This window comes from Prionailurus viverrinus, unplaced genomic scaffold (assembly GCF_022837055.1).
Source record: "Prionailurus viverrinus isolate Anna unplaced genomic scaffold, UM_Priviv_1.0 scaffold_45, whole genome shotgun sequence".
Classification (NCBI taxonomy): domain Eukaryota; kingdom Metazoa; phylum Chordata; class Mammalia; order Carnivora; family Felidae; genus Prionailurus; species Prionailurus viverrinus.
The window spans coordinates 189,817-213,535 of NW_025927610.1; the positions used below are offsets into that span (position 1 = coordinate 189,817).

Sequence of the window (23,719 nt, forward strand, 5' to 3'; positions counted from 1 at the left end):
GGTCTTGCCAATGCCCTCCTAGAGAGCCCCCCCCCATTGTTGAATGGTTGGGCCCCCTTGGAGTTCATGGTCTTGCCAATGCCCTCCTAGACACCCCCCCATTGTTGAATGGTGGAGCCTCCCTTGGAGTTCATGGTCTTGCCAATGCCCTCCTAGAGAGCCCCCCCCATTGTTGAATGGTTGGGCCCCCTTGGAGTTCATGGTCTTGCCAATGCCCTCCTAGGGATCCCCCCCATTGTGGAATGGTTGGGCCTCCCTTGGAGTTCACGGTCTTGCCAATGCCCTCCTAGAGAGCCCCCCCCCATTGTTGAGTGGTTGGGCCTCCCTTGGAGTTCATGGTCTTGCCAATGCCCTCCTAGACACCCCCCCATTGTTGAATGGTTGAGCCTCCCTTGGAGTTCATAAATGCCCCTTTATGTGCTTCCTCAGTCGTGTCACCACTGTGGTGACTGTGGGCTCCATCAAGCCAAGGGCAACAAGGCTGCCCTTGCTCTGTCCCTGGCATGAGCTGACATCGGTCCCGTGGGCGCCTGAGTAAACAGTGGTGGGAAGGGCACTCTGTGCCCCTTGCCCATCTGTGCAGGTGCGAGGAAGAGCCTGGATGGAGCCTGGCTCCAGCTGCCCACCCAGGGAGGGTTACTGCCCTCCATGTGGCACACTTGCTTCATCCATCAGCAGGGAGGAAAGCAGGTAACTACCTCACTGGAGGGTTGTCGAACTACATGTAACACATTCAGTGTCGTGCCTGGCATACAGTAAATGCTCAATAAATGTTATGTACACTCATCTTATGAACAGTGCTGTCACCTACTCTGCATGACACGAAGCGTCTCGTTCAGGTGAGCCATGATTCAAGGTGATACCAGCCACAAGACCTTGATGGGTCTCATCCCGGTGGGGATTCAGGTTCCTCACCCAGAGGAAGCCTCTCAGCTCTGCGTTTACCTGATTCTGTGACCACAGAACCTCAGCAGTCCTGACACCGATGACCGTGGCCTCGGCCTTCCCCTCATCTCAAGGGAAGGGGATGACAGTGGCTTCTAGTTGATGCTAGTGTGACATTTCCATCAACTCGACCAGCAGTGGCAAGGATATCTTGGTGTCTGTTCTCAAACGTTTGGAGAGCAAGCCTTGAGAGATCCCACAGTTGTTTCCAAAAGCCGGGACGCTGCCCGAGTCACTGTTGAAAAGGCGTAGCAGGTACTGACATACGTTCTCTCGCTCCCTACCGTTCAGTGAGGGGGCAGATAAATGCACAAATTGCTCGCAGATCTAATCGTACACGGTTAATACAGCCGTCCTGATAAAAGACAGTCTTCCAGAACACAGTCACTCTGGAGAATTAGCCATCCGCCACCCTCCGCCCAAGCAAGCAGGCTTTTAGCTTTGTCTGAAGACAATCTTCAGACAACCAAACAAAACACAATTAAACCGTTTTCACTCCAAAGCCTCAGCATAAGCCCCTTCAGAGAACAGAGATCATCAATAATGACGGGGGAGGGGCGGCGGGGGACCTCTCATTTCACGATGCTACGGACAAGTGTATTAATAAATCAAGGCTGTAAAATATTGGTGATGAGCTATTTTTTATGGCCTGAAATATGTTTGCCTTATCTGGTTACTATCGATCAGACACAAGATATTCCGAGTCAGCCTCTGGCCGAAGGGAAAAGGTTTGCCTCTCCATTAAATTTACAAATGTTCTTGGGGATGTTTCCTGGCATTTGAGTGATTGTCAGGTCAGTAATTAAAACCGAACCAGCCCTTGCCTGAAAATCCATTCCATGATTGTGTTTGCGTGGACGTTTTACCAAATCGTGTTGGATGCCTGTCAGTTCAAGTCTTGACTCAGAGGCAGGACGAGGCAGTTAGCGTCAGGCAGAGCTGGGCCAATGCCACGGCTCTCAGCCTCCGTGGGCCCGCACGGGTCAGTGTCCCCTCCACGGTGCTGGGTTTTGTCCGTAGAACAGAGAAAAACCATCTCCCACCTCGTCGCTGTTGTGACCAAAACGTGAGAACCCCTGTGCCAGCACCTAGCGCAGGGCCAGGCACATGGCAGGTTCTCAGTGAATGCGATTTCCCTCTTATGCTCCACCCCTGCATCTCAGGTCTATGCCGACACAAGATGGGGAGCCATGAGCCACTGGTACCCACACCAAGGAGGGTGGGTTCAGTGATGATTGCCGTAGGCGACTAAAACGTGCACTGGACTCAACGTGTACAATGTTCCCCTCCTCATGAGCACTTACATCCACTTGGCAGGGAGTTGTCAATGGATTCATGGATGGAGGATGAATGGGTCGAAGAGGGAGGAGTGGGGGGAAATTTGGATAGATGGCTAGGTTGGTGGTAGAGGGGTGGCTAGATGGATGGGTGGATGGACAGATGATGGAAGGAGGGAGCAAGGGAGGGTGGAAGGAAGGAAGGAGGAAGGAAGGAAGGGAGGAGGAAGAAAGGAAGGAAAGAAGGGAGGAAGGAAGGGAGGAGGAAGGAAGGAAGGAAGGAAGGAAGGAAGGAAGGAAGAAAGAAGGGAGAGGAAGGAAGGAAGGAAGGAGAGGAGGAAGGAGGGAAAGGGAGGAAGGAAAGGGAGAGAGGGGAGGAAGGAAGGAAGGAAGGAGAGGAGGAAGGAGGGAAAGGGAGGAAGGAAAGGGAGAGAGGGGAGGAAGGAAGGAAGAAGGGAGGGAGAGAGGAAGGAAGGAAGGAGGAAAGAAGGGAGGGAGGAAGGGAAGAAGGAAGGAACGTTGGTTGCCTAGAAAGATGGATGGATGAGGGACGGATGAATGAATGGATGGATGGAAGGAAGGAAAGATGAAAAGAGAGAAGGAAATACAGTTGAATTAAAAATATTAATAACTGTACATAGATTATCTAGAAGTCTTCATTTTTTAAAAATTTTCTTTCTGTCTTATCTACTCAGTAGAGAACCGAATGTCCATTTTTTGTTAAATGTTTATTTACTTTTGAGAGAGAGACAGAGAGAGAGACAGAGCACGAGCAAGGGAGAGGCAGAGACAGAGGGAGACACAGAATCCCAAGCAGGCTCCAGGGTCCGAGCTGTCAGCACAGAGCCCGACGCGGGGCTCGAACCCACGGACCACGAGATCGTGACCTGAGCCGAAGTCGGTCGCCTACCCAACGGGGTCACCCAGGCGCCCCTGTACATTCTTATTCTTATTCCCAAGCAAATTCCTGTCTTCACAAAAGTATACGATTTATCGTTTTCTCTGACTACGCAGTGAGCACATACCCATCTTCAAACGTCCTGGCCCCTCCTGCAGGTATGTGCTCAGCGCCTCTCCCATGGTAGGAGTGCCTTACGGGCTGAGGATGGGACAGAAACACACTCGAAAGAAAGAAAAACACCCAGAGTCCCGTCAGCTGGAACTGAACAGTGTTTTTAGCCTTCTGGACTGTTTCATTCATCCTTTCTGTATGTGCATGCAGAGACAAGCGTGTCTTTCTGTGTACGCACGCGTGGAAGGCTGGGAGCCACATGCGCGTGCTTCCACACCTGTGTCTGCACACCGGGGGTCACTGGCCGCCGTGACCCCCGATTCGTCTTCTCACAGTACTTCCTGAGCTCCGAAACATCACCTGTCTCCTCCGCTGGGACGCAAGGCCCCCGGGAGGGGGGCTCCGTCCTTCCTGCGTGACTTCGTCTCCTGTACACCTAACAGGCCGCAGTGCTCAGAAAACGTGCCTCGACTGGATCAGTGAAGGCCGAATAGGGATCAGCCATGTGTGCCTCCCCCCATCCCCTCGGTGCCTCGGGGCATATTTCTCTGGACGCTTCTCCTCCAGACGTTCTCACAAATTCCCTGCACTGAGTGCAGGGCAGGTGGGGGTGGGCATCCCGCCCAGAATAGGACAGCCCACAGACACTGCCGCTCACCCCCTGCCTTGGTCTGCCCAGCTTGCCGTGAACCCCCAAGAAGTGTGTGTGGACTCGAGCGCCAGGGGGAGCCTCGCCATTTTCCACGTTTCTTTTAGGAGCTAGCTGTGTTTAGAATGAATGTCAGGAGGTCTCTCGATCTTAGTTCTGCCCCAGTTTATAGTTTGCCAAGAAACCTCATTAATATTTTAAGATTTTATTTTAGAGAGCGTGTGCACGTGAGCAGGGGAGAGGGTCAGAGAGACAGAGAGAGAGAATCCCAAGCAGAGCCCGACGCAGGGCTCGATCTCCGGACCCTGGGAGATCCCCCCTTCCCCAGGCTTCCCCCCCAGGCTTCAGCCTTCACTGCAGTCGATGAAAAGACAGCCAAGGGTGTCTGGGCAAAGTCGGGGGCATTCTAAAGCTGAGTGTGAGGCATTTGGGGGATGGGAGGCCGTCTGGGATGGCTGGACCTCGGGCCATGTGACCGTGAGGTCCACAGGGTGAGGCCATGGGGCAGTGTCGTGAATGCCGCACTCAGGAGCACGGGCACAGGAGACCCTGAAGGGTCCCCAGCAGCGACGCGATCGTGCAGGCTTGCGTTTCCATTAGTTCACGTCACCCGTGGCTTTTCCAATAACGTCTCTCTCTGGTTTAAGAAAGCACAGAAATAACTAGGAGCGCTTATATTTTCCCCACGGAACCCAGAGATGGCCGGGCCACCGCGCAGTGGTGCTCCCGTGACCTCTTCAGTGCTCGTGGCCACCCGAACCGAAAGCATCGTGTGGAGTGGTCGCTCTGGCGGGGGGGCGGGGGGGCTGAGTGTGTGGTCAGTGTCTCAGCAGGATGCGTGCAACCACAAGAGTGAGGTGCTGGGTGGGGAGTTATTTTCCTCCTCGTGAGTCACACGGGCGTGCAGAAGGTGCTCTCCACAGCTTCTAATTTAAGGCCCGAGGACTCTGCCGTACCTATTTGTCTCTGCTTCCTGCCTCTCCCGGAGTCAAAGCCAAGTGTTCTGTGTCCCCCAGCTGGGCACAGCTGTCCGGCCAGAAATAGACTGGGCGATGGGCGATCTTAAATAGGTGACCGCAGGTGACACGGATCCCGGGGGCTGGGGCGGGGACCCTTTTAGCCATGCGCTTGGGAAAGGGCAGGCTAAAATAAAAAATCCTCTCCCTGTTGGAGTTCTGAATGGAAACCAGGAAACCAGAGATCTGTTGCGCACTCAAACGGAGCTGTGGCAGAGGCAAGAAATAGTTTCTGGATGCTGTTTGTTTCCTTTTATAACTCGGAGCACTGAGAGCTGTGATTTGCGAGAGCCTTGCTGTGAGGCAGGCTGGGGCGCTGGCACCACCTTTTGGAGGAGATGGGCCGGAAACCCTGCCGTGGGAAGCCGTGGACCGGGGAAGGCGACTTGGCCTTGGAGGCCTGAGCAGGGCAGGGCGGGGCCACACGCGGTTCCCACGGGGGGCGGGGCCACACGCGGTTCCCACGGGGGGGGGGGCGGGGCAGGCCAGCAGGTGGGAGCAGGAGGTGAGCCAGGCAGGCTGGGAGGCACAGGCTCGGGGCGAAGGGTCCCAGGAGGGCGTCTTCAGGCCCCGGTTCAGGCGGGTCTCCTGACCTGGCGGGGGGGGGGGGGGGGGGGGGAGAAGAAAAGGATGAAGAGGAACCGAAAGCCCCCCTCCCCTCCCTGCCTCACCCTGCCTCTTCACATGGCCAGAAATCCATCCCCCCAGCCCTGGACCGACCTGCAGACTTCTGGAAGCCACTCCTGATAGCCCCTGAAGGCGGGAGGTGTCTCTAGACCCTCCCAAGTCCACGGGACGGGAGCCCCAGTGTCTGTTGCTACTTCCTGGCCAGGTGCAATCATGTCACTGGCCAGGATGTGTGCCACTGGTGCAGATGGGGCATGTAGGGAGAGAGGACGACGCTGGCCGGCAGTGGGACCTCCACAGGGCACTTGGCCTCTCTGGCCGTACCCTTGCTCCCACCTCAGCAACAGGGGTCATTCCTCCAGGGCACCCTCTCTGCCCTCTGCCCACGTCTGTCCCGGGATCTCACGGTGCAGGGGGCCATAGGCTTCCTGTCCCTGTCACCGCCACCTGTGACCTGCCCCCACAACGTGACCCTGACTCAGGATGGTGCTTGGTGAACTTGTTTAAAAAAAAAAAAACCCACCGCCATAATAAACCCCGTTATCCTGTACGGCCTGCTTCCGCGTGCCGGCTGTGCCCCAGGGACCCTCTCTTCTGATCGCTTCTGCAGTGGGATTCCTGTCTTCATCTTATAGAGGAAGACACTGCAGCTCAGAGAGGTGAAGCAGCTTTCCCAAGGCTGCACAGTTCAGGGGGGCAACCGAGGCGTGAAGCCCAGCTCCGTGTGCCTCCAGGGTCTGCTCTACCCCCCAGACCCCCAGGCTCGCGTTGTGGGCTCGCTGCATTCCTGGGGCCGGCTTCCGTGTTCTCTCCACGCCCGGAGAAGCATCTCAGAGGCTGAGGGTGGGGCCGTGAGCGACAGAACCCCGGGGACGGGGCCTGATGCAGGCTGGTATGTCATCGTCACTGGGTGGGGAGCAGCGGTAGGGTGGGCCGGCGCACTGAGGGGCACGCGGCCAGTGGGCTCAGAGCTGACAAACAGCAGGAGCTACTGTGTAAAGCAGGCCTCCACCCGGAGGGGGCTTGGGGCTCACCAGGGACGTTGAGGAAATGCAGTCTGGTCCAGCAGGTCCGGGTGGGGCCAAGACTCTGCACTCCTAGCAGGCTCCAGTGATGCGGGGGCCACGGGTCCCAGAGTTTATCAGTTGGATAGTTTTGGGGTGATGGGGGCAGGCTTCCGGTGTGCGTGTAACCTGGGCCGTCACAGGACCTAGTGCTTGGTTTCTCACCTGTCACTGTCTTAAAATTCCTGTTTTAAAAAAAATATTTATTTATTTATATTTGAGAGAGAGAGAGGGAGAGGGAGAGAGAGGGAGAGCATTATCAGGGGAGGGACAGAGAGAGAGAGAGAGAGAGAGAGAGAGAGAGAGAGAATCCCAAGCAGGCTCTACACTGTCAGTGTAGAGCCTGACACGGGACTCGATCTCACTAACTGTGAAATCATAACCTGAGCCGAAACCAAGACTCCGAGACTCAACCGACTGAGCCACCCAGGAGCCCCGAAATTCTTAATTCTTTTTGAACAAGGAGCCCTCCATTTGCACGTTGCCTGGGCCCCGCAAATTATGCCGCCCGTCCCGGGACCCGCGCTCAAATGGGCCGGCCGCCAGTCTGATGAGGCTGTCCCATATTTCTCTCTAACGTGTGGCCTCAGATTTTGAAATACCCAGCCTCGTGGGCCCCCAGAACCTAGAGCAGGTACCATATGCTTCCCCGGAATAGAAAGCAGTAAAAATACACCGTGGAAAATAGTCTGGTTCCCAATTCGGAAGCGCAATTTGCCAGCCTCCATGCTGCACGATGCTAATTGATTTGTTTTCTTTGCTCCAGTGATCCTCTCCTTGTCAGCACTTTTTCTTCCCCCATCTTTCCTGGCTTACTTGTCCCACTCGGAGGCTGAAAATAGCGCCCGATCCAGATTGCTGGGCCCCCGGCCAGAACTGCTTCCTCCCTTTCTTTTCTCCACCTTGGTGCCGCCACAGGCAGGGCTGGGATGGAGGGGTGGGCCGTACCCAGAGCCCTAACTCGTGCGGGGATAGCGCCAACCCCCGCTTATTGGGAACGTGGCGCCCACTCAGTGCCAGGCCCCGTGCTCTGGGCTGGAGGTGGAACAGTGGCAAAGACACAGGCCCAGACCGGATGGAAAGATGGGCTCCCAAAGAGAAGGACGCTAGGAATGCTGGGCTGTGGAGCAAATGAATGCGCAAGACGCTGGAGGAAGGGGCAGAGGCGGGATTGGAGTAACTCTGTTGGAGGATATGTATCATGGAAGGCTTCCTGGAGGAGGTGGTGTTTGAAATGAGCCTCCGCGGATGAGGAGGTGTTTGACAAGTGAGAGGAAATGTGTCCTATCATACAACCAGGCTAAACTCATGCTGGGGGCACCTGCAAAGCAGGGACACCAAACTTAAATGAGAAATGTTCAGCTTTGTTGGAATTGCCCAGAACCAGGGGCTCAGAAATTTTCAAAGGAGCCGTTTTAATGTTATCACTTGTGGATTCATTTTGAAGTTGTAAAGTCTGATTCTGCATTATCAGGGTTGAGGTTGGGGTTGTCGTGGTCCCACTGTGAAGGCACATCTGGGTATCACCTCCTCCAGGAAGCCCTCCCTTTTGCCCTGTACCTGGATGCTACGTTCTCCCGGCTCTGCTGCCACAAAGCCCTGTGCATACCTAAATCTTTGCTTGATTCTGCAGAAGAAAGAATGAATGGATGAATGAATGAACGAACGTACGAACGAGCCTTCATTGATGTGCGAAGCTTTGAAAAATGGAAGGAAATAAGTGAATGAGAATTTTTATGACGTCGGGTCTCCAGGCTTCTTAAATATCCCTAGGAATGTTTTCCTCCTGAAGGAGAAAAGCAAACAGTTCCTTGGGAGCCACAAATTGAGATGGACTTCTGCATTCACGCACGCATTCTGCGTCCATCAGGCATGGGTAGCCGACAGCACCTTGTCAAGCCTGTGCTACACGTTAACAGTACAAGATAGGAATGAAGTCGCTCTCCCTAAGCTCAAGGATCGCGACCTGCTGGGGGAGGTAAACAAGCAAATAGTTGCCTTGTAAGAACATTTAGAAATGATCATCACAAGAAAGCACTTCAGTGAGTGGAAGTTGGGCTTCCCCGGCCCCGTGGGAGCCAGGCGTGTGGGCCGCTGCCCTGGGGTGGGGCACAGAGTGTGGCCCGCGCTTTGGGCGGATGTTGAAATGAGACGAGCCGTCTCCGCGAAGAGGGTGAGAGAGAGATCTGGGTGATTTGTTTCTCTCTTCCTAAGCATCCCGGGAGGCCAGGGGCAGCTCAGAACCTTTGGAAGTAGAAGCAGGCTGTTTTCTGGCAAGAAAGGCCCGGGAGCCAAGAAGAGCTCCCGATAGCCAGAGCTGGAGCCTTTGGGCAACAAAATAACAGAACAGCATTGAATTACAACTCAGAGTCTGACATAAATATTCATGAGCTCATAGTGATGTAAATAGATGCTTGAATAAGCAAATGGGAGAGAAGAGACCAGTCTCCCAGCAGAAGAATTCACCAGGATGCACATAACTGGAGTCTCTGCCTTCAAAGAGGGAGCTGCCCTCCCCCTGCAGATGTGGGCTGTGCCTGGGGACATCCTCCAAAGGGACAGCGTGGACACGGCGAGAGAATGAGTTCCAGTCTCCAGTGACCGCACGGCCAGCGAGGCCAGCACCGCGGCCATAGGCCCCCTCGAGGGCCTGCACTCTGGGCCCGCTGCGGTAGGGATGGTCCTCACCTCTGTGCCCTTCCTCCCAGACACCTGTAACCCCAGTGACACCGCGAGGAAAGCGCACACAAGCTGAACTCTAAGAGGCAATCGGCAAAGTACCCGAGCCCCTCGAAACTGTCAAGGTCATGAAAAACCAGGAGAAAGTCTGAGAAAGTCAGGGCCCAGAGGAACTCAGGGAGACGTGAGGACTGAATGTCGCGTGGGGTCCCGGATGGCGTCCGAGACTGGGAAAAGCCATTCGTGGGGACACTGGTGGGACGCAGTGTGGCATTCAGAGGGTACATGTATGCTGATGCTGATTCCTTAGCTGTGACAAACGTCTGATACTGATGCGAGATATCCCAACAGAGGAAACCGGGCGGGGGCGTGACGGGACCTTCTGTACTATCTTTGCAACTTTTCTGTAAATGTAAAACGATCCTACACTAAAAATTTTATTTAAAATTAAAAAAAAAAAAGCCCTTTTAACTCCACCGCTTAAAACCAACCACCGTCAGGGTCTCCTGTATTTCTTTCAGTTCATTTTTTTAAAAATATTTTTAATATTTATTTATCTTTGAGAGAGAGAGAGAGACAGCGCACGAGCAGGGTAGGGACAGAGAGAGAGAGAGGGAGACACAGAATCGGAAGCAGGCTCCAGGCTCTGAGCCGTCAGCACAGAACTGGAACTCACAGACTGTGAGATCATGACCTGAGCCGAGGTCGGACGCTTTAACGGACTGAGCCACCCGGGCGGCCCTTGTTTTCGTGTTTAAGACTCCACCTGTAAGTGAGGTCACGCAGTATTTGTCTTTCTCTGACTCACCTCCCTTAGACGGCGCCCCCAGGACCCGTGCATGTCGTCCCGTTTCCTCACGGCTGGATGATAACACCTCCGTTCTAATTTCTGTGCACCGACACAACTGCACGTACCGTGGACAGAATCGTAACACGCCTCCTTACCGTCTTGCCCGTGTGAAATCCACAGGAATCGTACTTGCTGCTGAGTCCGTACTCCCCTTCTTTCCACGGGGGTCTAAGCCCCCTTGTCATGAAACGTTTCCCGGAACCAGTTTACGTGACGCTGGCTCCCCAGCCGCTCCCAGCCCCTCCACTTCTCCTGCGCAGAAACCACACCAGGAGGGACACCTCCGACCCCGTCCTCCCCCACCTTCCAGGAGCACAGCCTCTGAGGGACCGGGCTCCGGGAGTGCCCTGCCCTCCTCCTTCAGACCCTCCGTTTGCTGGCGGGGGGCAGGAGGAGGGCGCTGTGGCCCAGGAGAGCTCCTCGGGGTTCCCCTGGAAAGAGCACACTGGATTCTCATTTGTAGAGACATTTATGCCCGGGTGTTTCATCATCTTCCAGAGGGATGCTGGGTGTGGGAAGGCCACACGAAGGGGGCTCAGCACCCCACAGCCTCCCCCGGGAAAGCCGGGCTCATCTGGGCCAGGCTAGTCCCACCCCCTGCCAGCACGGCACCCCGCTCTGTGCCTCAGTTTCCCCATCAGCCAAGCAGACGTGAGAACTGCCCCGTGGAGCTCTCATGAGGGCGGTCTGGTCACCGCTGTGTTAGACTTGCATTGCAGTCTGGCCCGGTGCCAGGGGCCGATCATCTGCCCCATTTTACAGACAAGGAGAATGAGGCAGAGGAGGGTAAGCCAGCTTGCTTGAGGTCACAGAGGCATGGGATTGCAACGGGGCTGTCTGCGGTTGAGTGTGCCCCCAGCCCCCTACTCCACCAGCACGTGGTGTCTGTCCATTCACTCATTCCTTCGTTCACAAGGGTGTGGGGTTCACAGGCCCTGCAGGGTGGGGGCGGGGAGGGGGGCAGCAGGCCTGAACACGGGGGAAGAGCTTACCTCCAGGAAGGGTGGTGGGCTTTGGATGGGCCAATGCCGGGTCCCCTGCAGCCTTGAAGCAGGGGGCTCTGCCGGGCCCAGGGGTGAGGGGGAAACAGAGGGGGCAGGTGGGGTGGCTGCGGGTGGGTGGACCGCCCTGGCCATGGCCGGGGTACAAGCAGGAGGCAGCGAGGGAGGCTGGTCCAGGAGGGGCCCCGCCACGGAGCTCGCAGTCTCCTTGGGGCTCTGAGGAGCCCAGAAGTTTCCGTGAGGCCTGAGGGTGGGAAGACCCTCAGCTTCTCCGTGGGGACTGGACCTACCAGAAGAGGGTGGGCTCATCCACACTGCGGGGGGCTGACCACGTAGCCTGGGGGGCCACCGGCTCCCAGGGCCAGCTGCCCGCATCACCTTCCCAGCCCCCCAGCTGGCCGATGCCCTCTGGCCTGGGGGAGGGGCGGCGGGGAGGGAAGCCTCTCCCTGTGCCCCTTTTCTCTGTCTCTGAGGGTTCCTGTGGACCCCTGAGTGTAGGCGGCAGGTCCGACCTGTTCTCACCCGGGGCTGGCCTTTCCTGACCCTCCCGTAAGACATGGGACACCCCACAGGAGGGTTTATACCTGTGCGCTTACCTGAGCAGAAAAGTGGGCAAGTCCAGAAAGGGTCCCACAGGCCGGCTTCCAAAACAGGATGCGCCCCTTGGGGCTGTGGCTTTCCTGACCCTCCAGGCGGAGCTGAGAACGGCCCTGTGGGACCCCCGCCCGCAGCGGCCACCTGCAGAGGGGACGCGCCTGATGGCGGGGTCCGCTCCGTGGGTCACTTCTCTGTCGTTTTCCAGGCCCGAGGCGCTTAACTCGATCATGTCTGTGAAGAGCCTGTCCTCAGTGAGGGTTAGGCTGGCACATCCTCCCGGGGGATGCCATCCGACCCGCTGCGGCGCCCTCTAATTAGGGCCTCACGGAATCTGCCAGGAGGCCACCCCTCCAGGCCCGTCTCCCCTTGGCCACCTCACCTCCCAGGTCCGCTCCCCGGCGCGCGCTGTCCTGGGCCACCCCCGGCCCGGTCCCGCCCTGCGCTTCTGTAGGCAGCCCTGTGCCAGCCTCTCCCCGCACCTGCTTTGTCTCCTTGGGGCACCGGTCAGCCTGGGAACGGTACTTCCACGCGATGGGTGACGTGTTGGCTCGTCTCTTGCTGCCCCCACAGAACGGATCATTGACCGCGGAAACTCCCCGGCTCACTGTCGGGGCCTCACCGTCCCCACGACGCCCGCCCGGCACCCCGGGCTGCGGAACACCTGCTGAGCGGGTGAACGAACGAGCAGATGAGTGACGGGTCAGCACGAATGGGCAGGGGCTGGCCACCGGCTGCTTCCCGCCCTGCCCTCCGCGGTGTGCAGCGGGGAGGCCTCACGTCTTCCCGGCTTTGTGTTTCAGGTCGTCCTGGTGAGCTCCTCACTCAGCGACAGGGACCAGAGCCTGTTCCTTAGCACGGACGAGGGGGCCACCTTCCAGAAGCAGCTCGTCCCCTTCTCCGTGGAAACTCTGATTTTTCACCCCAAGGAGGAGGACAAGGTTTTGGCCTACAGCAAGGAGAGCACGGTGAGCAGGCCGGGGCTGGAGCGTGGGTGGTGTCGTGGCCAAGTGCAGCCGTCCCCCCGAGGTCTGGGTGGTCTGGATGCCCCCGCGCTCGGCCGCCTCGCGTGGGAACCAAGTGGGCGGAGGTAAAGCGTGCACTTGGCACAGGTTAAGTGTGTGAGACAGGATGGAAAAGCAGTAAGTAATTATTAGGGTTGTTCCTCTCTGCCTCCCCTCTGTGTGTACCAGCCATAAGGCTTCTTCCATTTCTAGAACATTCCACACACCCTCCCATGCTGGGCCTTTCCAGGTCTTTCTGCCAGCCTGGGATGCTCGTCCCCTTTCACTAGGCAAGTGGGGCATCCTTCAGATCCCGTCTCCGTGTCCTCTCCTCCGGGGGCTGTGTCACCAGGGCCCCACAGGGACCCAAGGGCACCTTCCCGGGGCAATCGAGGGGAATGTGGCGGAGGGCTCTTTCCAGGCCCAGGGGGGTAGGAGAGACTCAGGGCAGGTGCCAGGAGGGATCGGCCCCCACCCCAGGTCCTTGAGGGCTGGGGGCGAGGTGCCACCGGAGAGGGCGAGAGCGGTGGAGGAAGGAAAGCCCTTCTGGGGGGAACCTGGCCTTTCCCAGCTTCTGGCGTTCGGGGGCTTGTGAAGGAACCACTCATCTTCAAAGGCAGCATCTTCCTCTCTCTGTCTGCTGTGTTTTCGGAGAGACAGAGAGAGAGAAAGAGAAATCTGAGAAATGTGAGAAATCTCCCTCTGCACCCCCCCCCCCGCCCCTCCCCAAGTAATGCAGGAGAATCTTCCCATCTAAAGATCTTCACTGAATCACATCTGCCAAGTCCTTCTTTGCTCTATAGGGTCACGTTCACAGGTGTGGGGATTTTTCAGCCTGTCATTGTGGAAGTGAGGCCCCCAGAGTCTCTGGCAGGTGCCCAGGAGGAGGCCAGGCCCGGGACCGGGAACTCAGCCAGGGTGAGGCTGGACAGTGGACACCACACAGGCCACAGCCCCGAGGGCAGAGAAGAGTGGAGAAGGGCAGAACATAGTCTGGAGGCAAATGGGAGTGGAGCTGTCCGTTCCAGAACCTTCCTCTGCAACCCCCAGGCCTGCTTGGGCCCCCTTGCTCCACACGCCTCCAGACGCCAGTGCACCTCTTTTTCAGGGCTGATTGCAGCGTGCCTGTGTATCTGTGATAGTATTTGATTGCTGTCTGGGTAAAGCTCCTCGAGGGCAGAGACGGTGCCTAGTTTTTACACCATTTTGTCTCAAGTTCCTGGCTGACGACATTGATTGGATGGATGGATGTTGAAATGCAGATGGATGGGTGGGTGGGTGGGTGCTGGGTGGGGCTGCGGGACATTGATGGAGGTGGGTGGATGGGTAGATGGGTGGGCGGGTGGTGGGTGGGGTTGGGGGTGATTGATGGTGGAGGTGGGTGGATAGATGGACGGGTGCCCGTTGGTTGGATCAATCAGTGAGTGAATGATGGATTTCTTTCCATTAAGGATCACCCAGGTCAAGGGCGTCCAAATGGAGACTTCTGGCTGGTCTGAGCCATGGCTCTCTACAGGACCATGGCCTCCTGGCCGAGGTCTGGTCCTCATGTGCTGGCATCCCCGAATTCCCTGGCCTCATGGGCTGCGTCTTGCTCCCGGCACCCTCCTTCAGGCCAGCGTGTGCTTCTGGGTATTAATAGCATTACTCAGCCCTCCATGTAATTAGACTAAAGCACGATCACGGAGACTTACTTTCCTGCAGAAATTGACTGCATCGCAATTGCTCTTTAATTTATGGTGCCCTGAAAAATTAATGGAGCTGAAATCTTGGTTATTTTCCTTGGTTCTTTTCTGCGACTCTAAGGAAAGAAAAAGGAGACAAAAAATGGCTTAGCTGTGGTTATAAAAGGAATGAGGAATCTGAGGAAATTAATAACAATGACAATAGGGCCTTGGGCTTTTTTTTTTTCAAGGTTTTTATGGTTTTCAAAGCTCTCTGACTTCTAAGAGGCAGGATGGTGTGGTGGAACAACACTGGCTCTTGATTCCGACAGACCTGGTGTATCAGGCATCGACCAGTGCTGTGCTGAGTAACATGTAGCCCCAAACCTCATTGGCTCCCAGTGACAAGCATTCTTTACCTGTTCCCGGGACTGGGAGCTGGCTCGGGTTCTGCCAGGCTCTGCTGGGATTGGCTAGACATGCTCCTGGCTGATGGTAGGGTTCAGGTCTCTGGACATCTCTAATTCGGGGACCTGAGGTCACCTGGGGACATGCTGTTCTCATGGTGGAAGGCAGAGGCCCCGGGGCGGGGGGGGGGGGGGAACCTCCACGGTAGCGTTTACGTGTCTGCTTTCACTTGGAATATATCACCTCCCCACACACCATTGGCCAAAGCAGGTCGCGTGCCAAAGTCAGCGTCCGCAGGGCTGGGCGCTGGTGTTCCGCTCTCGAGGACTTGCAGACAGATACACAGCCACACCCTCCTTCCAGTGTCCTCCCTTCACCTTTCCTCCCAGGTGCCTGCTGCCTCCTCCAGCACTCACTGTCCTCCACCCTCTGACTGCCCTGCCCCGCTGCCTTCAACCCCCCCACCCACTTCGCCAGGACATTGTGACTTGGGGCGGTCTAAGGCCACCTCATCTGGAGCCTAGACAGCCTTGTAGGTGAGAGCCTGATGCAGTGGTGTTTCTCTCAAGGCTCAACCACCTGCACTGGGGGCCTGGGGTCAAAGGATGTGAGGGCCAGGCAGCCCCTTCCCAAACTGACTTTCCTGGTTCCCTGTGCTTGTCTCTGGGACCTGCTTACAGGCGCAGCCCGGGACACTCACCTCTAACACATGACAGACCCACTGTTATGTTTCAGTCTGCTCCCCATCAAGAACCTCCTGTTTCCCAGCACCGTGAGAAATGAATCTGAGCCTGGGACTGCCTTCTAGAACCTTAGTGGGGAAGAAAAGTCACCTTAGACCATCAATCAGGGAAGCCTTCCTAGCGGAGGGGTCCTGAAGAGAGGTGTAGGGAATGGATCGCAAGGTACATTTACGTTTAATGCAACTTCAAAACCGCAGAGATGATTGCAACGAACACCCGCAATCCTCCGGCCACAGAGAACCGGGTTTGCATTTATCAGCGCTGAAGCGGAGGGCAGTCAAGGCAGCAGGGGAGGGGCGGGCAGGGGGGGGGCGCCCAGCAACGGGAGGGACAGCAGATGAGCCGTCCTGCAGGGCTCCAGGCTCCAACATCCCACATCCTCCCTGGCCTCAGGTTTCAGAATTGGGTGGAAATCGGGCTTCTCTGAGTAACAGATTCTCTGATTTCGTGAGTGGTGAGAATCTGACACGTCGATGTGTGTTCCTGTGTGCTCCGATCCCTTGTGTCCGACAGGGCTCAGGGCAGGATGTTTTAAGCAGAAGAAGGATTTGGCGTGGGGAACTGGGTGCTCTCTAAACTGTTGGTGGGGGGCACGGGGGTCCAGGCTGGACTCCCAGGGGTCTTCCTGGGAGCCACAGAGCTATCCCCCTGGAGGGGCCTCTGCCTCACATGTCAGGAAGCCGGGGTGGGGGGACCAGGAGCCCCACTGGACTTACCAAGGTCGAGGACACACAGCTGATGTGGAGACCCACGCATCTGAAATCGTCACTGCTGTGGCACGGCTGCCGCGCAACCTTCGCAGAGCCAGTGACGGACCGTGGAAGGCAGGACCGGCTGCCGGCTCCATCACAGCCGCCCTCCCCCACCCCCCCCACCCCCCGCCCCGGCAGCTGAGGACAGATGTGACCTCGCTGGCCAGCAGGCATGGCCCTAGGTGGCAAGACAGCGCCCCCGTGCCACGTTCACCCTCCAAATGTCCCACGGGTGCACCTGTGCCCCAGAACTCTAGCTGCAAGGGATGCTGAGCAATGTTGGATTCCCACTCCGCACCCTGTGTGCCGCGAGGCACCCCGCGGCGAGGGAGGGAGGGAGGTGGGCACCTTCCACCGCGCTCAACCCACCGCTGAGAGCCGGGCGGTGATCAGAGGGCAGCCCTCTAACGACCGTGTGAGACCGATGGGCACGCATTTCTGCAGTGGCCTTCCCCTGACCTCGTCCGGCTCGCCTGCCTTCACCTCTCCCCTGCTCTGACTCCCTTGCACATCACGTTCATGTCAGGGCAGCGGATGCGTTCTGGTAAGCCACCTCGGCTCCCTTCTTGGCGGAGTGACCTGAAGCAAATCAGCCGTTCCACGGGGACACCACCGTGCAGGATTTACTGCAACAAGCGGGATGTCCCTGGTGCGTTTTTTCTTGTTGATTTACTGGCGTCTGTCTTTTATCAAGCGGGAGTGTTCTGTTTCTGCGGCCATTGATGGCGCGTCCTCAACCCCTTCCCACGAGAGCAAATTGAACGGGCTCCGTCACGTCCTGGGGCAGGCGTCACAAACGCCGGTGCGTCCGCGGGGATAGCGGTGATAATGCCATCCGCTAATGCAGGGGTTTGCTGACCAGGCTCCCGGACGTTGACGGCCGCCCACCGTCTGAGGGCAGGAGCAGTTCTCTCCCGGTTTGTCGCTGGGGAAATTGAGACAGGAGGTGGGGCCCCGGCCTGGTCGCTCAGATGGGCCAGGGAAGGGACCAGGGGTGGCCTGTCATCCCTCCCGGGGGACCCCTCAGCCACTCAGGCCCACGAGACGGGAGCTACTACTGGAAGCAAGCACTGCCTGACCTGCAGCGGCTTCCCTGCCCCTTCGGGCTTCACCTCTGTCATCAGCAAAGGAATCTCACGTTCCGGGGGACGAACGCTCTCCAAAAAGCCCTTTTTCTAAAATATCAAGGTGACAGTTTCATAGCACGGACCCTAGAGCAGGCATCGGCAGACGACGGCCTGGCACCTGTTTTTGTAAATAAAGTCTTTTGGGGAACACAGGCAACCTGCTCGTCTACATGTCCTCTCTGGCTGCTTTCCTGTCCCAAAGGCAGCGATGAGTAGCTACAACAGAGGTCACACAGCCTGAAAAGCCAGAGGTATTTTCTGGAAACGTTCCAGACAAGTTTGGCAGCCCCTGCGGGGATGAGTCGCGGGCGCGGCGCAGGGGGAGAGGTGGGCGAGGCAGGGTATGTGCCAGCGAGCTGCACAAGCTCCAGCAGAAAAGCAGGAAGTAACGCGGCCGCGTTTCAGAGGCCGGGAGTCCTCTTAGCAAGTGCGAGGCTGGGGATCCGGAGAAGCTCCCGCAGATGCGGCAGGGGGGACCCCAGAGGTCAAGGGGGTCGAAAGTGGCTTCCCTGACGGGCTGGGTTGTGCCCTCCTCCAAATCTGTATGAGGAAGTCTTCACCCCCGTCCCCCAGATGGGACCTTGTTTGGAGACAGGACTTTTAAAGGGATATTTAAGTTAAAATAGGCCGTCTGGGTGGGACCTGATACAATATGGCAGGTGTCCTGACAAGGACAGGGCAGCAGGACACAGACGGGCACAGGGGGACGACCGCGTGAGGACACAGAGAACAGGGAGGCCTCAGAGGGAACCAAGGAGCTTCCCACCTGGGTCTTGGACTCCCGGCCTCCAGGGCTGAGAGGGAATGAAGCTTTGCTGTGTAGACCCCCGTCTGTGGTTGTTCTGGGGGCCCTTCCATCCCAGGATGCTCGCAGGCGCGTCCTCCTCAAAGAGCAAAATCTCGCGGCCTTGGATGTTTTCTTCAAGCCGGTGACGGCAGAGGAGGGCGCTTCACAGACAAAACTCCCACGTGTGTTAAGAAAGGGGACAACGGTCGCTCTAATCACGGGGCTCACAAGCTGTGAGCCACAGGAGGCTGCCCTTGAGACTCAGGCAGGGACGGCTGTCCTCAGGTGGGGCATCTTCTCCCAGGACGCTGAGGTTCGGGGAGAGTATTTGCGAGGAGAGAGCGTTTGCACTGAGGCGGGATCCCCTGGGCCTTTTTTCTGTAGCTGCGGGCGTGGTGGAAGGATCCAGAACAGGGGGCTTGAATCTGTGGCCTCAGACGTAGGGCGTCTGCTAGAAGCCAGGGGCAAGGAGGCCCCCAGTGGAGGTGGAAGGGGACTGGGGGGCGTGGGAAGGTTCTGGATGGAGATGATTGGAAGTGCCAGGGTCCCCGGTGCCAGGTGGGTGACAGCACAAGGGGGCACGCTCAGGGGCACCCCACCCCCAGAGTGGGGTGTCCCGTAAAGGCCAGTTCTCTCTGGGTCCTGGGCCCTGAGTCCTGACGCAGTCTCCTCCACCTAATGGACAGGATTCTGAGCCTGCTTCTGCAGTCCCAGGGCCTCCGAACAGGTGACCTCGGCCAAAACCCTGACCGAGAGGTGACTTTAGACTGAGTCTTGAACACTGACTGGGGGAAGGAAGGGCATTCCAGCCAGAGGGAACAGTAGGCACGGATGCTCAGAGGACCCCATGGGACACATCAGCACCACAGTCGTGCGTGAGCTCGGAGCTGGGTGTGACAGGGCTCTGGGGTGTATAGGGGCATGTATGGGCAGGGACAACAGCTAGAGGGAGGCCAGGCAGCCCAGGGGCCCTGAGTGCCCGTACAAGGAGTGTGGGCTTTATCCCAGGGCGTGGCATCCCCTGGGAGGTCTGATGCAGGAGGGTGATGTGGTCAGGTGTGTGTCCCGGAAAGACCCCAGTGGCTGTGTCACGGAGCAGGGGCAGGATGGGAGGGCTGAGGGCTGCAGGGAGGACGCTCGCAGGAAGCCACGGAGGTGGCTCAGCGGGGCCACGGGGTGGAGAGGGTGCAGGAGTGCAGCAGCCATGAGTCGGGGGGGAGGAGACTAGCACACACGTGGCAACGGGTCGGTGAGGACGGGGCCGGGGTCCCGGCCTCTGCAGCTGGCGGGTGATTGACACTAGGCACGGCCGGATGGACTTGCGACCGTGCCGCAGGTCAGGACGGCACCGGGCTTGTGCTTGGTAAACCCCAGTTCCCCTTTGAAGGTTCCACAAAGCCTTCTTTCGTGAACACCAGTTGTAACACCAGTGGCCTCACTTACGCTTCGTAACTTAGGGCCCTGACGGGGACAGGCTGGGTCAGAGGGGAGCACGTGGCACGGAACGTGTTGGGCCAGCCCTGAAAGCCAGCAGATGGGGGCTCCAGCTCCAGCCGCCGTTAGCCTGGCGTTTTAGACCCATTTTACAGATGGAGACACTGGGGCCGCTGTACCGGAGGTCCAGGGGCTGGCTTGAGCCTTCCTTCGTTTTGAGGGCTGGCCGTGACATTGCTCTGCTTCACTGACTTATTCTGGACACGTCTTGAGTACAGAGGAGTGAAGGAAGGGGCGTTCAAATCACGGAGAATTCAAACCCGGCTTCTGCCCGCGACCAACCCCGGGCAAATCTCTCACGTGGCCTCGGCTGTCGTACTCAAGCTAGAAAACAGGTTCACAAAAGCATCTGATTCACAGGGACGCCCTGGGATGGTCCGAGACAGGACACGCCCAGCACACACGCGTGCAGTGGGCCCTCGACGGCAGGCTGAGATCATCCCCACGTGACGCTGACGGGACACGTGGAGCACATAATTAGTGCCACTGCTTTGCGACAGGGCCCAGCGTGATCCCACACGTCCCTGTAAGGCAGGGCTCTGGATCCCCATTTTAGAAAGTGGGGAACCGAGGTTTAGGAAGCTTTGGGGCGTCACACAACTGTGTACTGTGGAGTCTGTTGGGAACCAGGGTTACTGGACCCCACGACCTCCCAAGTCACAGACTCCCCCCTGCAAAATGTTGCAGCTGGGGGCGTCATTTTATAGATGGGGAAACTGAGGCACGGAGCTGACACGGTGGCACAACTGAGAGGCAGGGTGCGGGGGAACCAGGTCTCCACCCCTGAAGCACAGCGTGCCCCATCAGCCAGGGAGTGACAAGCACAATGTCCCCTCCCAGGCCTGCCTTTGCGATGCACTTTGCTCCTGTGTGTGCCACGTAGGATTTCCGTGTCTGTCCTGCTTCACGGGTGCAGAGATCCCTTGAAAGCCTCCCGGCCTGGGGCGCCTGGGGGGCTCAGTCAGCTCTGCGCCCAACTTCTGCTCAGGTCATGATCTCACGGCTCGTGGGTCGGGCTCCGTGCCGACAGCTCGGAGCCTGGAACCTGCTTCGGGTTCTGTGTCTCCCTCTCCCTGCCCCTGCCCTGCTCATGCTCTGTCTCTCTCTCTCTCTCTCTCTGTCTCAAAAATAAACATTAGAAACAAATAAAAAAAATACAAAGCCCTCCCGCCCCGCCCCCCTCTCAGGAAGGGCACGGGTGCTTTAGCGTTCCCATGAACCCGACCCACCCACAGGGGAGGCTAGCAAAGAAAACTTGGAAAAATCAGAAATGAAAGACCCACTGGGACCTTCACTGTAGCTGCGTCCCACCTCCGTGTTAGCGTTTATTCTCGCCCCAGAGCCAGGGGTGCAGCTGGCGTGGGGCAGAGCTGGCGGGAGAAAGGGGGAAGGGACCGACAGGACCTGGCCCCCCACCCCCACCACCCGCCGCCCTGCCCGGCGCCTCGTCTTACCAGCCGGGGCCTGGTGGGCTCTGTACCCTGCAGGGGCCGGTACAACATGAGAAATGTTTAAAACTCAGGACAAACCCTCCTCCCTTCTGCATCTTTCTCAAGCTGGCACGGTGGGTTTAGGGAACTGAGCCGTAGCGGACACACGAGGTTACGTCAGCTTCTCGTGTGCAACATAGGGATCCCACGACGCTGTCCGTGTTAGGCTGTGCCCCCCAGTGGCTGCCACCTGTCGCCAGGTGCACATCCCATTGAGCATTCCCTTTCCCATGACTTTCTTCCCCAGGTGGTTGTCAGAGGGGAGGGGGGCGGGAAGGCGGGCTGTCACGGTGCTTTTCATGAGCGATTTGCCATCACACTGCACTGTGCCCGGGGGGACACAGAGCGAGTGCGGAGCCTGGCGTGGCCGCAGACCCCAGGTGGCCTGCGCAGAGGGGACCCCGCTGTTCCCGCCCGCACGGACCCCCTTCACACCGCGTGCCCTTTGCAGACCCTGCCCCCTTCTCCCCAAACCGCCCTGGGTCCCGGCCTCCCGCTCCTGCGGCATATGTTGCCAGGTCCCTCCCGGCCAGCGACTCTCAGGTGCGCCTCCCCTGGGACGGCTGCCTGGCCAGGGTCTCCTGGTTCCTACCCGCTGCGCAGGGGCTGAGACGGCCTCTTCACGGAGCCCCTGTGCCTGACCCTTGGCCTTCGGAGCTCGGTCTGGGCCCCCACGTGAGCACAGGGCCCGCCCGGGCTGGACGGGCCTCCCGACCCCCACGGGGCATCCGCGGGCCAGGGCAGAGGGCCCCCGGCCCGGAAGAGGCTCATCCCTCACAGTATGACCGGACTTGTGTTTCTCTTCTCTGCCCTGAAGCTCTACGTGTCATCTGACCTGGGGAAGAAGTGGACATTGCTGCGGGAGCGAGTGACCAAAGACCACGTGTTCTGGTGAGAGCCCCCCACCTGCGACCGCTGCTCCCCTTGCCTCCCCACAGCCCCCGGCTCGGGGCTCCCCGCCTTCTCCTGCCTCGGACCCCAGCCATGACATCCTCCTCCAGGGGGACCTCCGGAGTGCTCTTTCTGCCCTGCTGGGGCCTGTGGGACGTGGTGGAGAGTCTGGGCCTGCTGCCCTCAGGTCACCCGTGCGCCCCTCCCCACCTCCCCTCCCGCTCCCCTCCCCACTGGTCCCCCCTCCCCACCTCCCCTGTCTCCCCTCCCCTCCCCGACTCTTCCCTCCCTACCTCCCCTCCCTCTCCTCTCCCCACCTCCCCTCCCGCTCCCCTCCCCACTGGTCCCCCCTCCCACCACCCCTGTCTCCCCTACCCTCCCCCACTCTTCCCTCCCTACCTCCCCTCCCTCTCCCCTCCCCACCACCCCATCTCCCCTCTGGTCCCCACCTCCCTCTCTCCTCTGCCCTCCCCACCAACCCCCTCCCTTCTCCTCCGCCCCCTCGTCTCTCCTCCCCACCGGCTCCCCCTACTCTACCCTCCCCCTCCCTGCCTCCCTTCCCCCCACACTCCTGCCCCAGGTCCTAACTCAGCCCCTGACTGACTGCCCCCCTCCAGTGCAGCCTCCCTGGCCTGCCTGGGCCCTGCTCTCCCGCCCTGCCTGATGTCAGATGCTGGGGCTCCCCTCCCACACTGGTGTTGTCTCTTGGGGCCCCGCTCAGCAATCAGTCTGAGCAGCGTTCTCGCCTCATGTTCTAGTCTGTGGAGCGAGTGAGGCCCACGGGGGACAAGCCCCTGCTGGTGGGGCGGGGCGGCGGCCGAGGGAGTGGCCGTGAGAGCGCTGGCCCCGGGCCCCATTTCCTGCCCACCAGCCGCAGCCGTGACCCATTCTCCTGCCTAAACCGCCTCTGGAGATGTGCAGTTGCACGCGCGTTCTTCCGACCAAATGGCTGTTTCTTGCACCTGTACGTGCACACACGCTCCTAGCCTTTCCCCCTCTTACCTCGTGTGTACGACAAACCTTTGGACAGGCCTCCTCCTGGGCCGCGGTCCTGTGTCCCCAGCAGAGAAGCACCGTGGAAACAGCCCTCCACCCCCTTCCTCCGCGTCTGCCTGTCTTCAGGCGAATCACAGCAAGGAGCTAGTTTCCTGACTTGCGGCCGAAAGGCCCGCGTCTCTAACTCTGGGATATTGCCGGCTGGTATGTGTGCCTTCTGCTGGCGGGAGAGGTCACGGCTCCCGCCTCACGGCATCCCGGGTGCCTTCCTGGGAAGCCTGAGGCCACGTCAAGCACCGGCCTCGTCACTGGTGGGAACTGTTGGCCCCAGGGGCTCCCAGGGGGTGGGGAGGGGCAAGGAGGCAGGATCTGCCGACAGGAGGGCCTGGGAAGTCTGCAGGATGGCGGGGCGCTGGCCCGCCATCTGTCCCAGGCCAGGCCGGGGGGCACAGCGAGATCTCTCGGGACGGGGAGGGAAACATGCCCGCGGTAAATTAGCACTAACTCAAACAGGGTATTATCTCGGGCAAATCAAATCATTTCTCCCACAAGTTTCTCAAATTGCTCTGAGCCTTTATGCATGAGAGATAATCGGGCCAGACGTGCTTGGCCGCTGGGGCCCAGGAACCTTTCCCGGAACGTGGTGACA

At 58.6% G+C, this 23,719-nt stretch overlaps 1 protein-coding gene across 1 annotated transcript in view; it reads left to right on the forward strand.

Moving 5' to 3' along the window:
- The window catches only part of SORCS2 (sortilin related VPS10 domain containing receptor 2), a 271,676-nt gene that overhangs the window by 173,866 nt on the left and 74,091 nt on the right, over nt 1-23,719 (forward strand). Inside the window, exons 3-4 of the mRNA XM_047847261.1 lie at nt 12,518-12,682; nt 22,001-22,074. Coding sequence (XP_047703217.1) covers nt 12,518-12,682; nt 22,001-22,074 — 239 coding nt within the window. The remainder of the gene's footprint in view (nt 1-12,517; nt 12,683-22,000; nt 22,075-23,719) is intronic.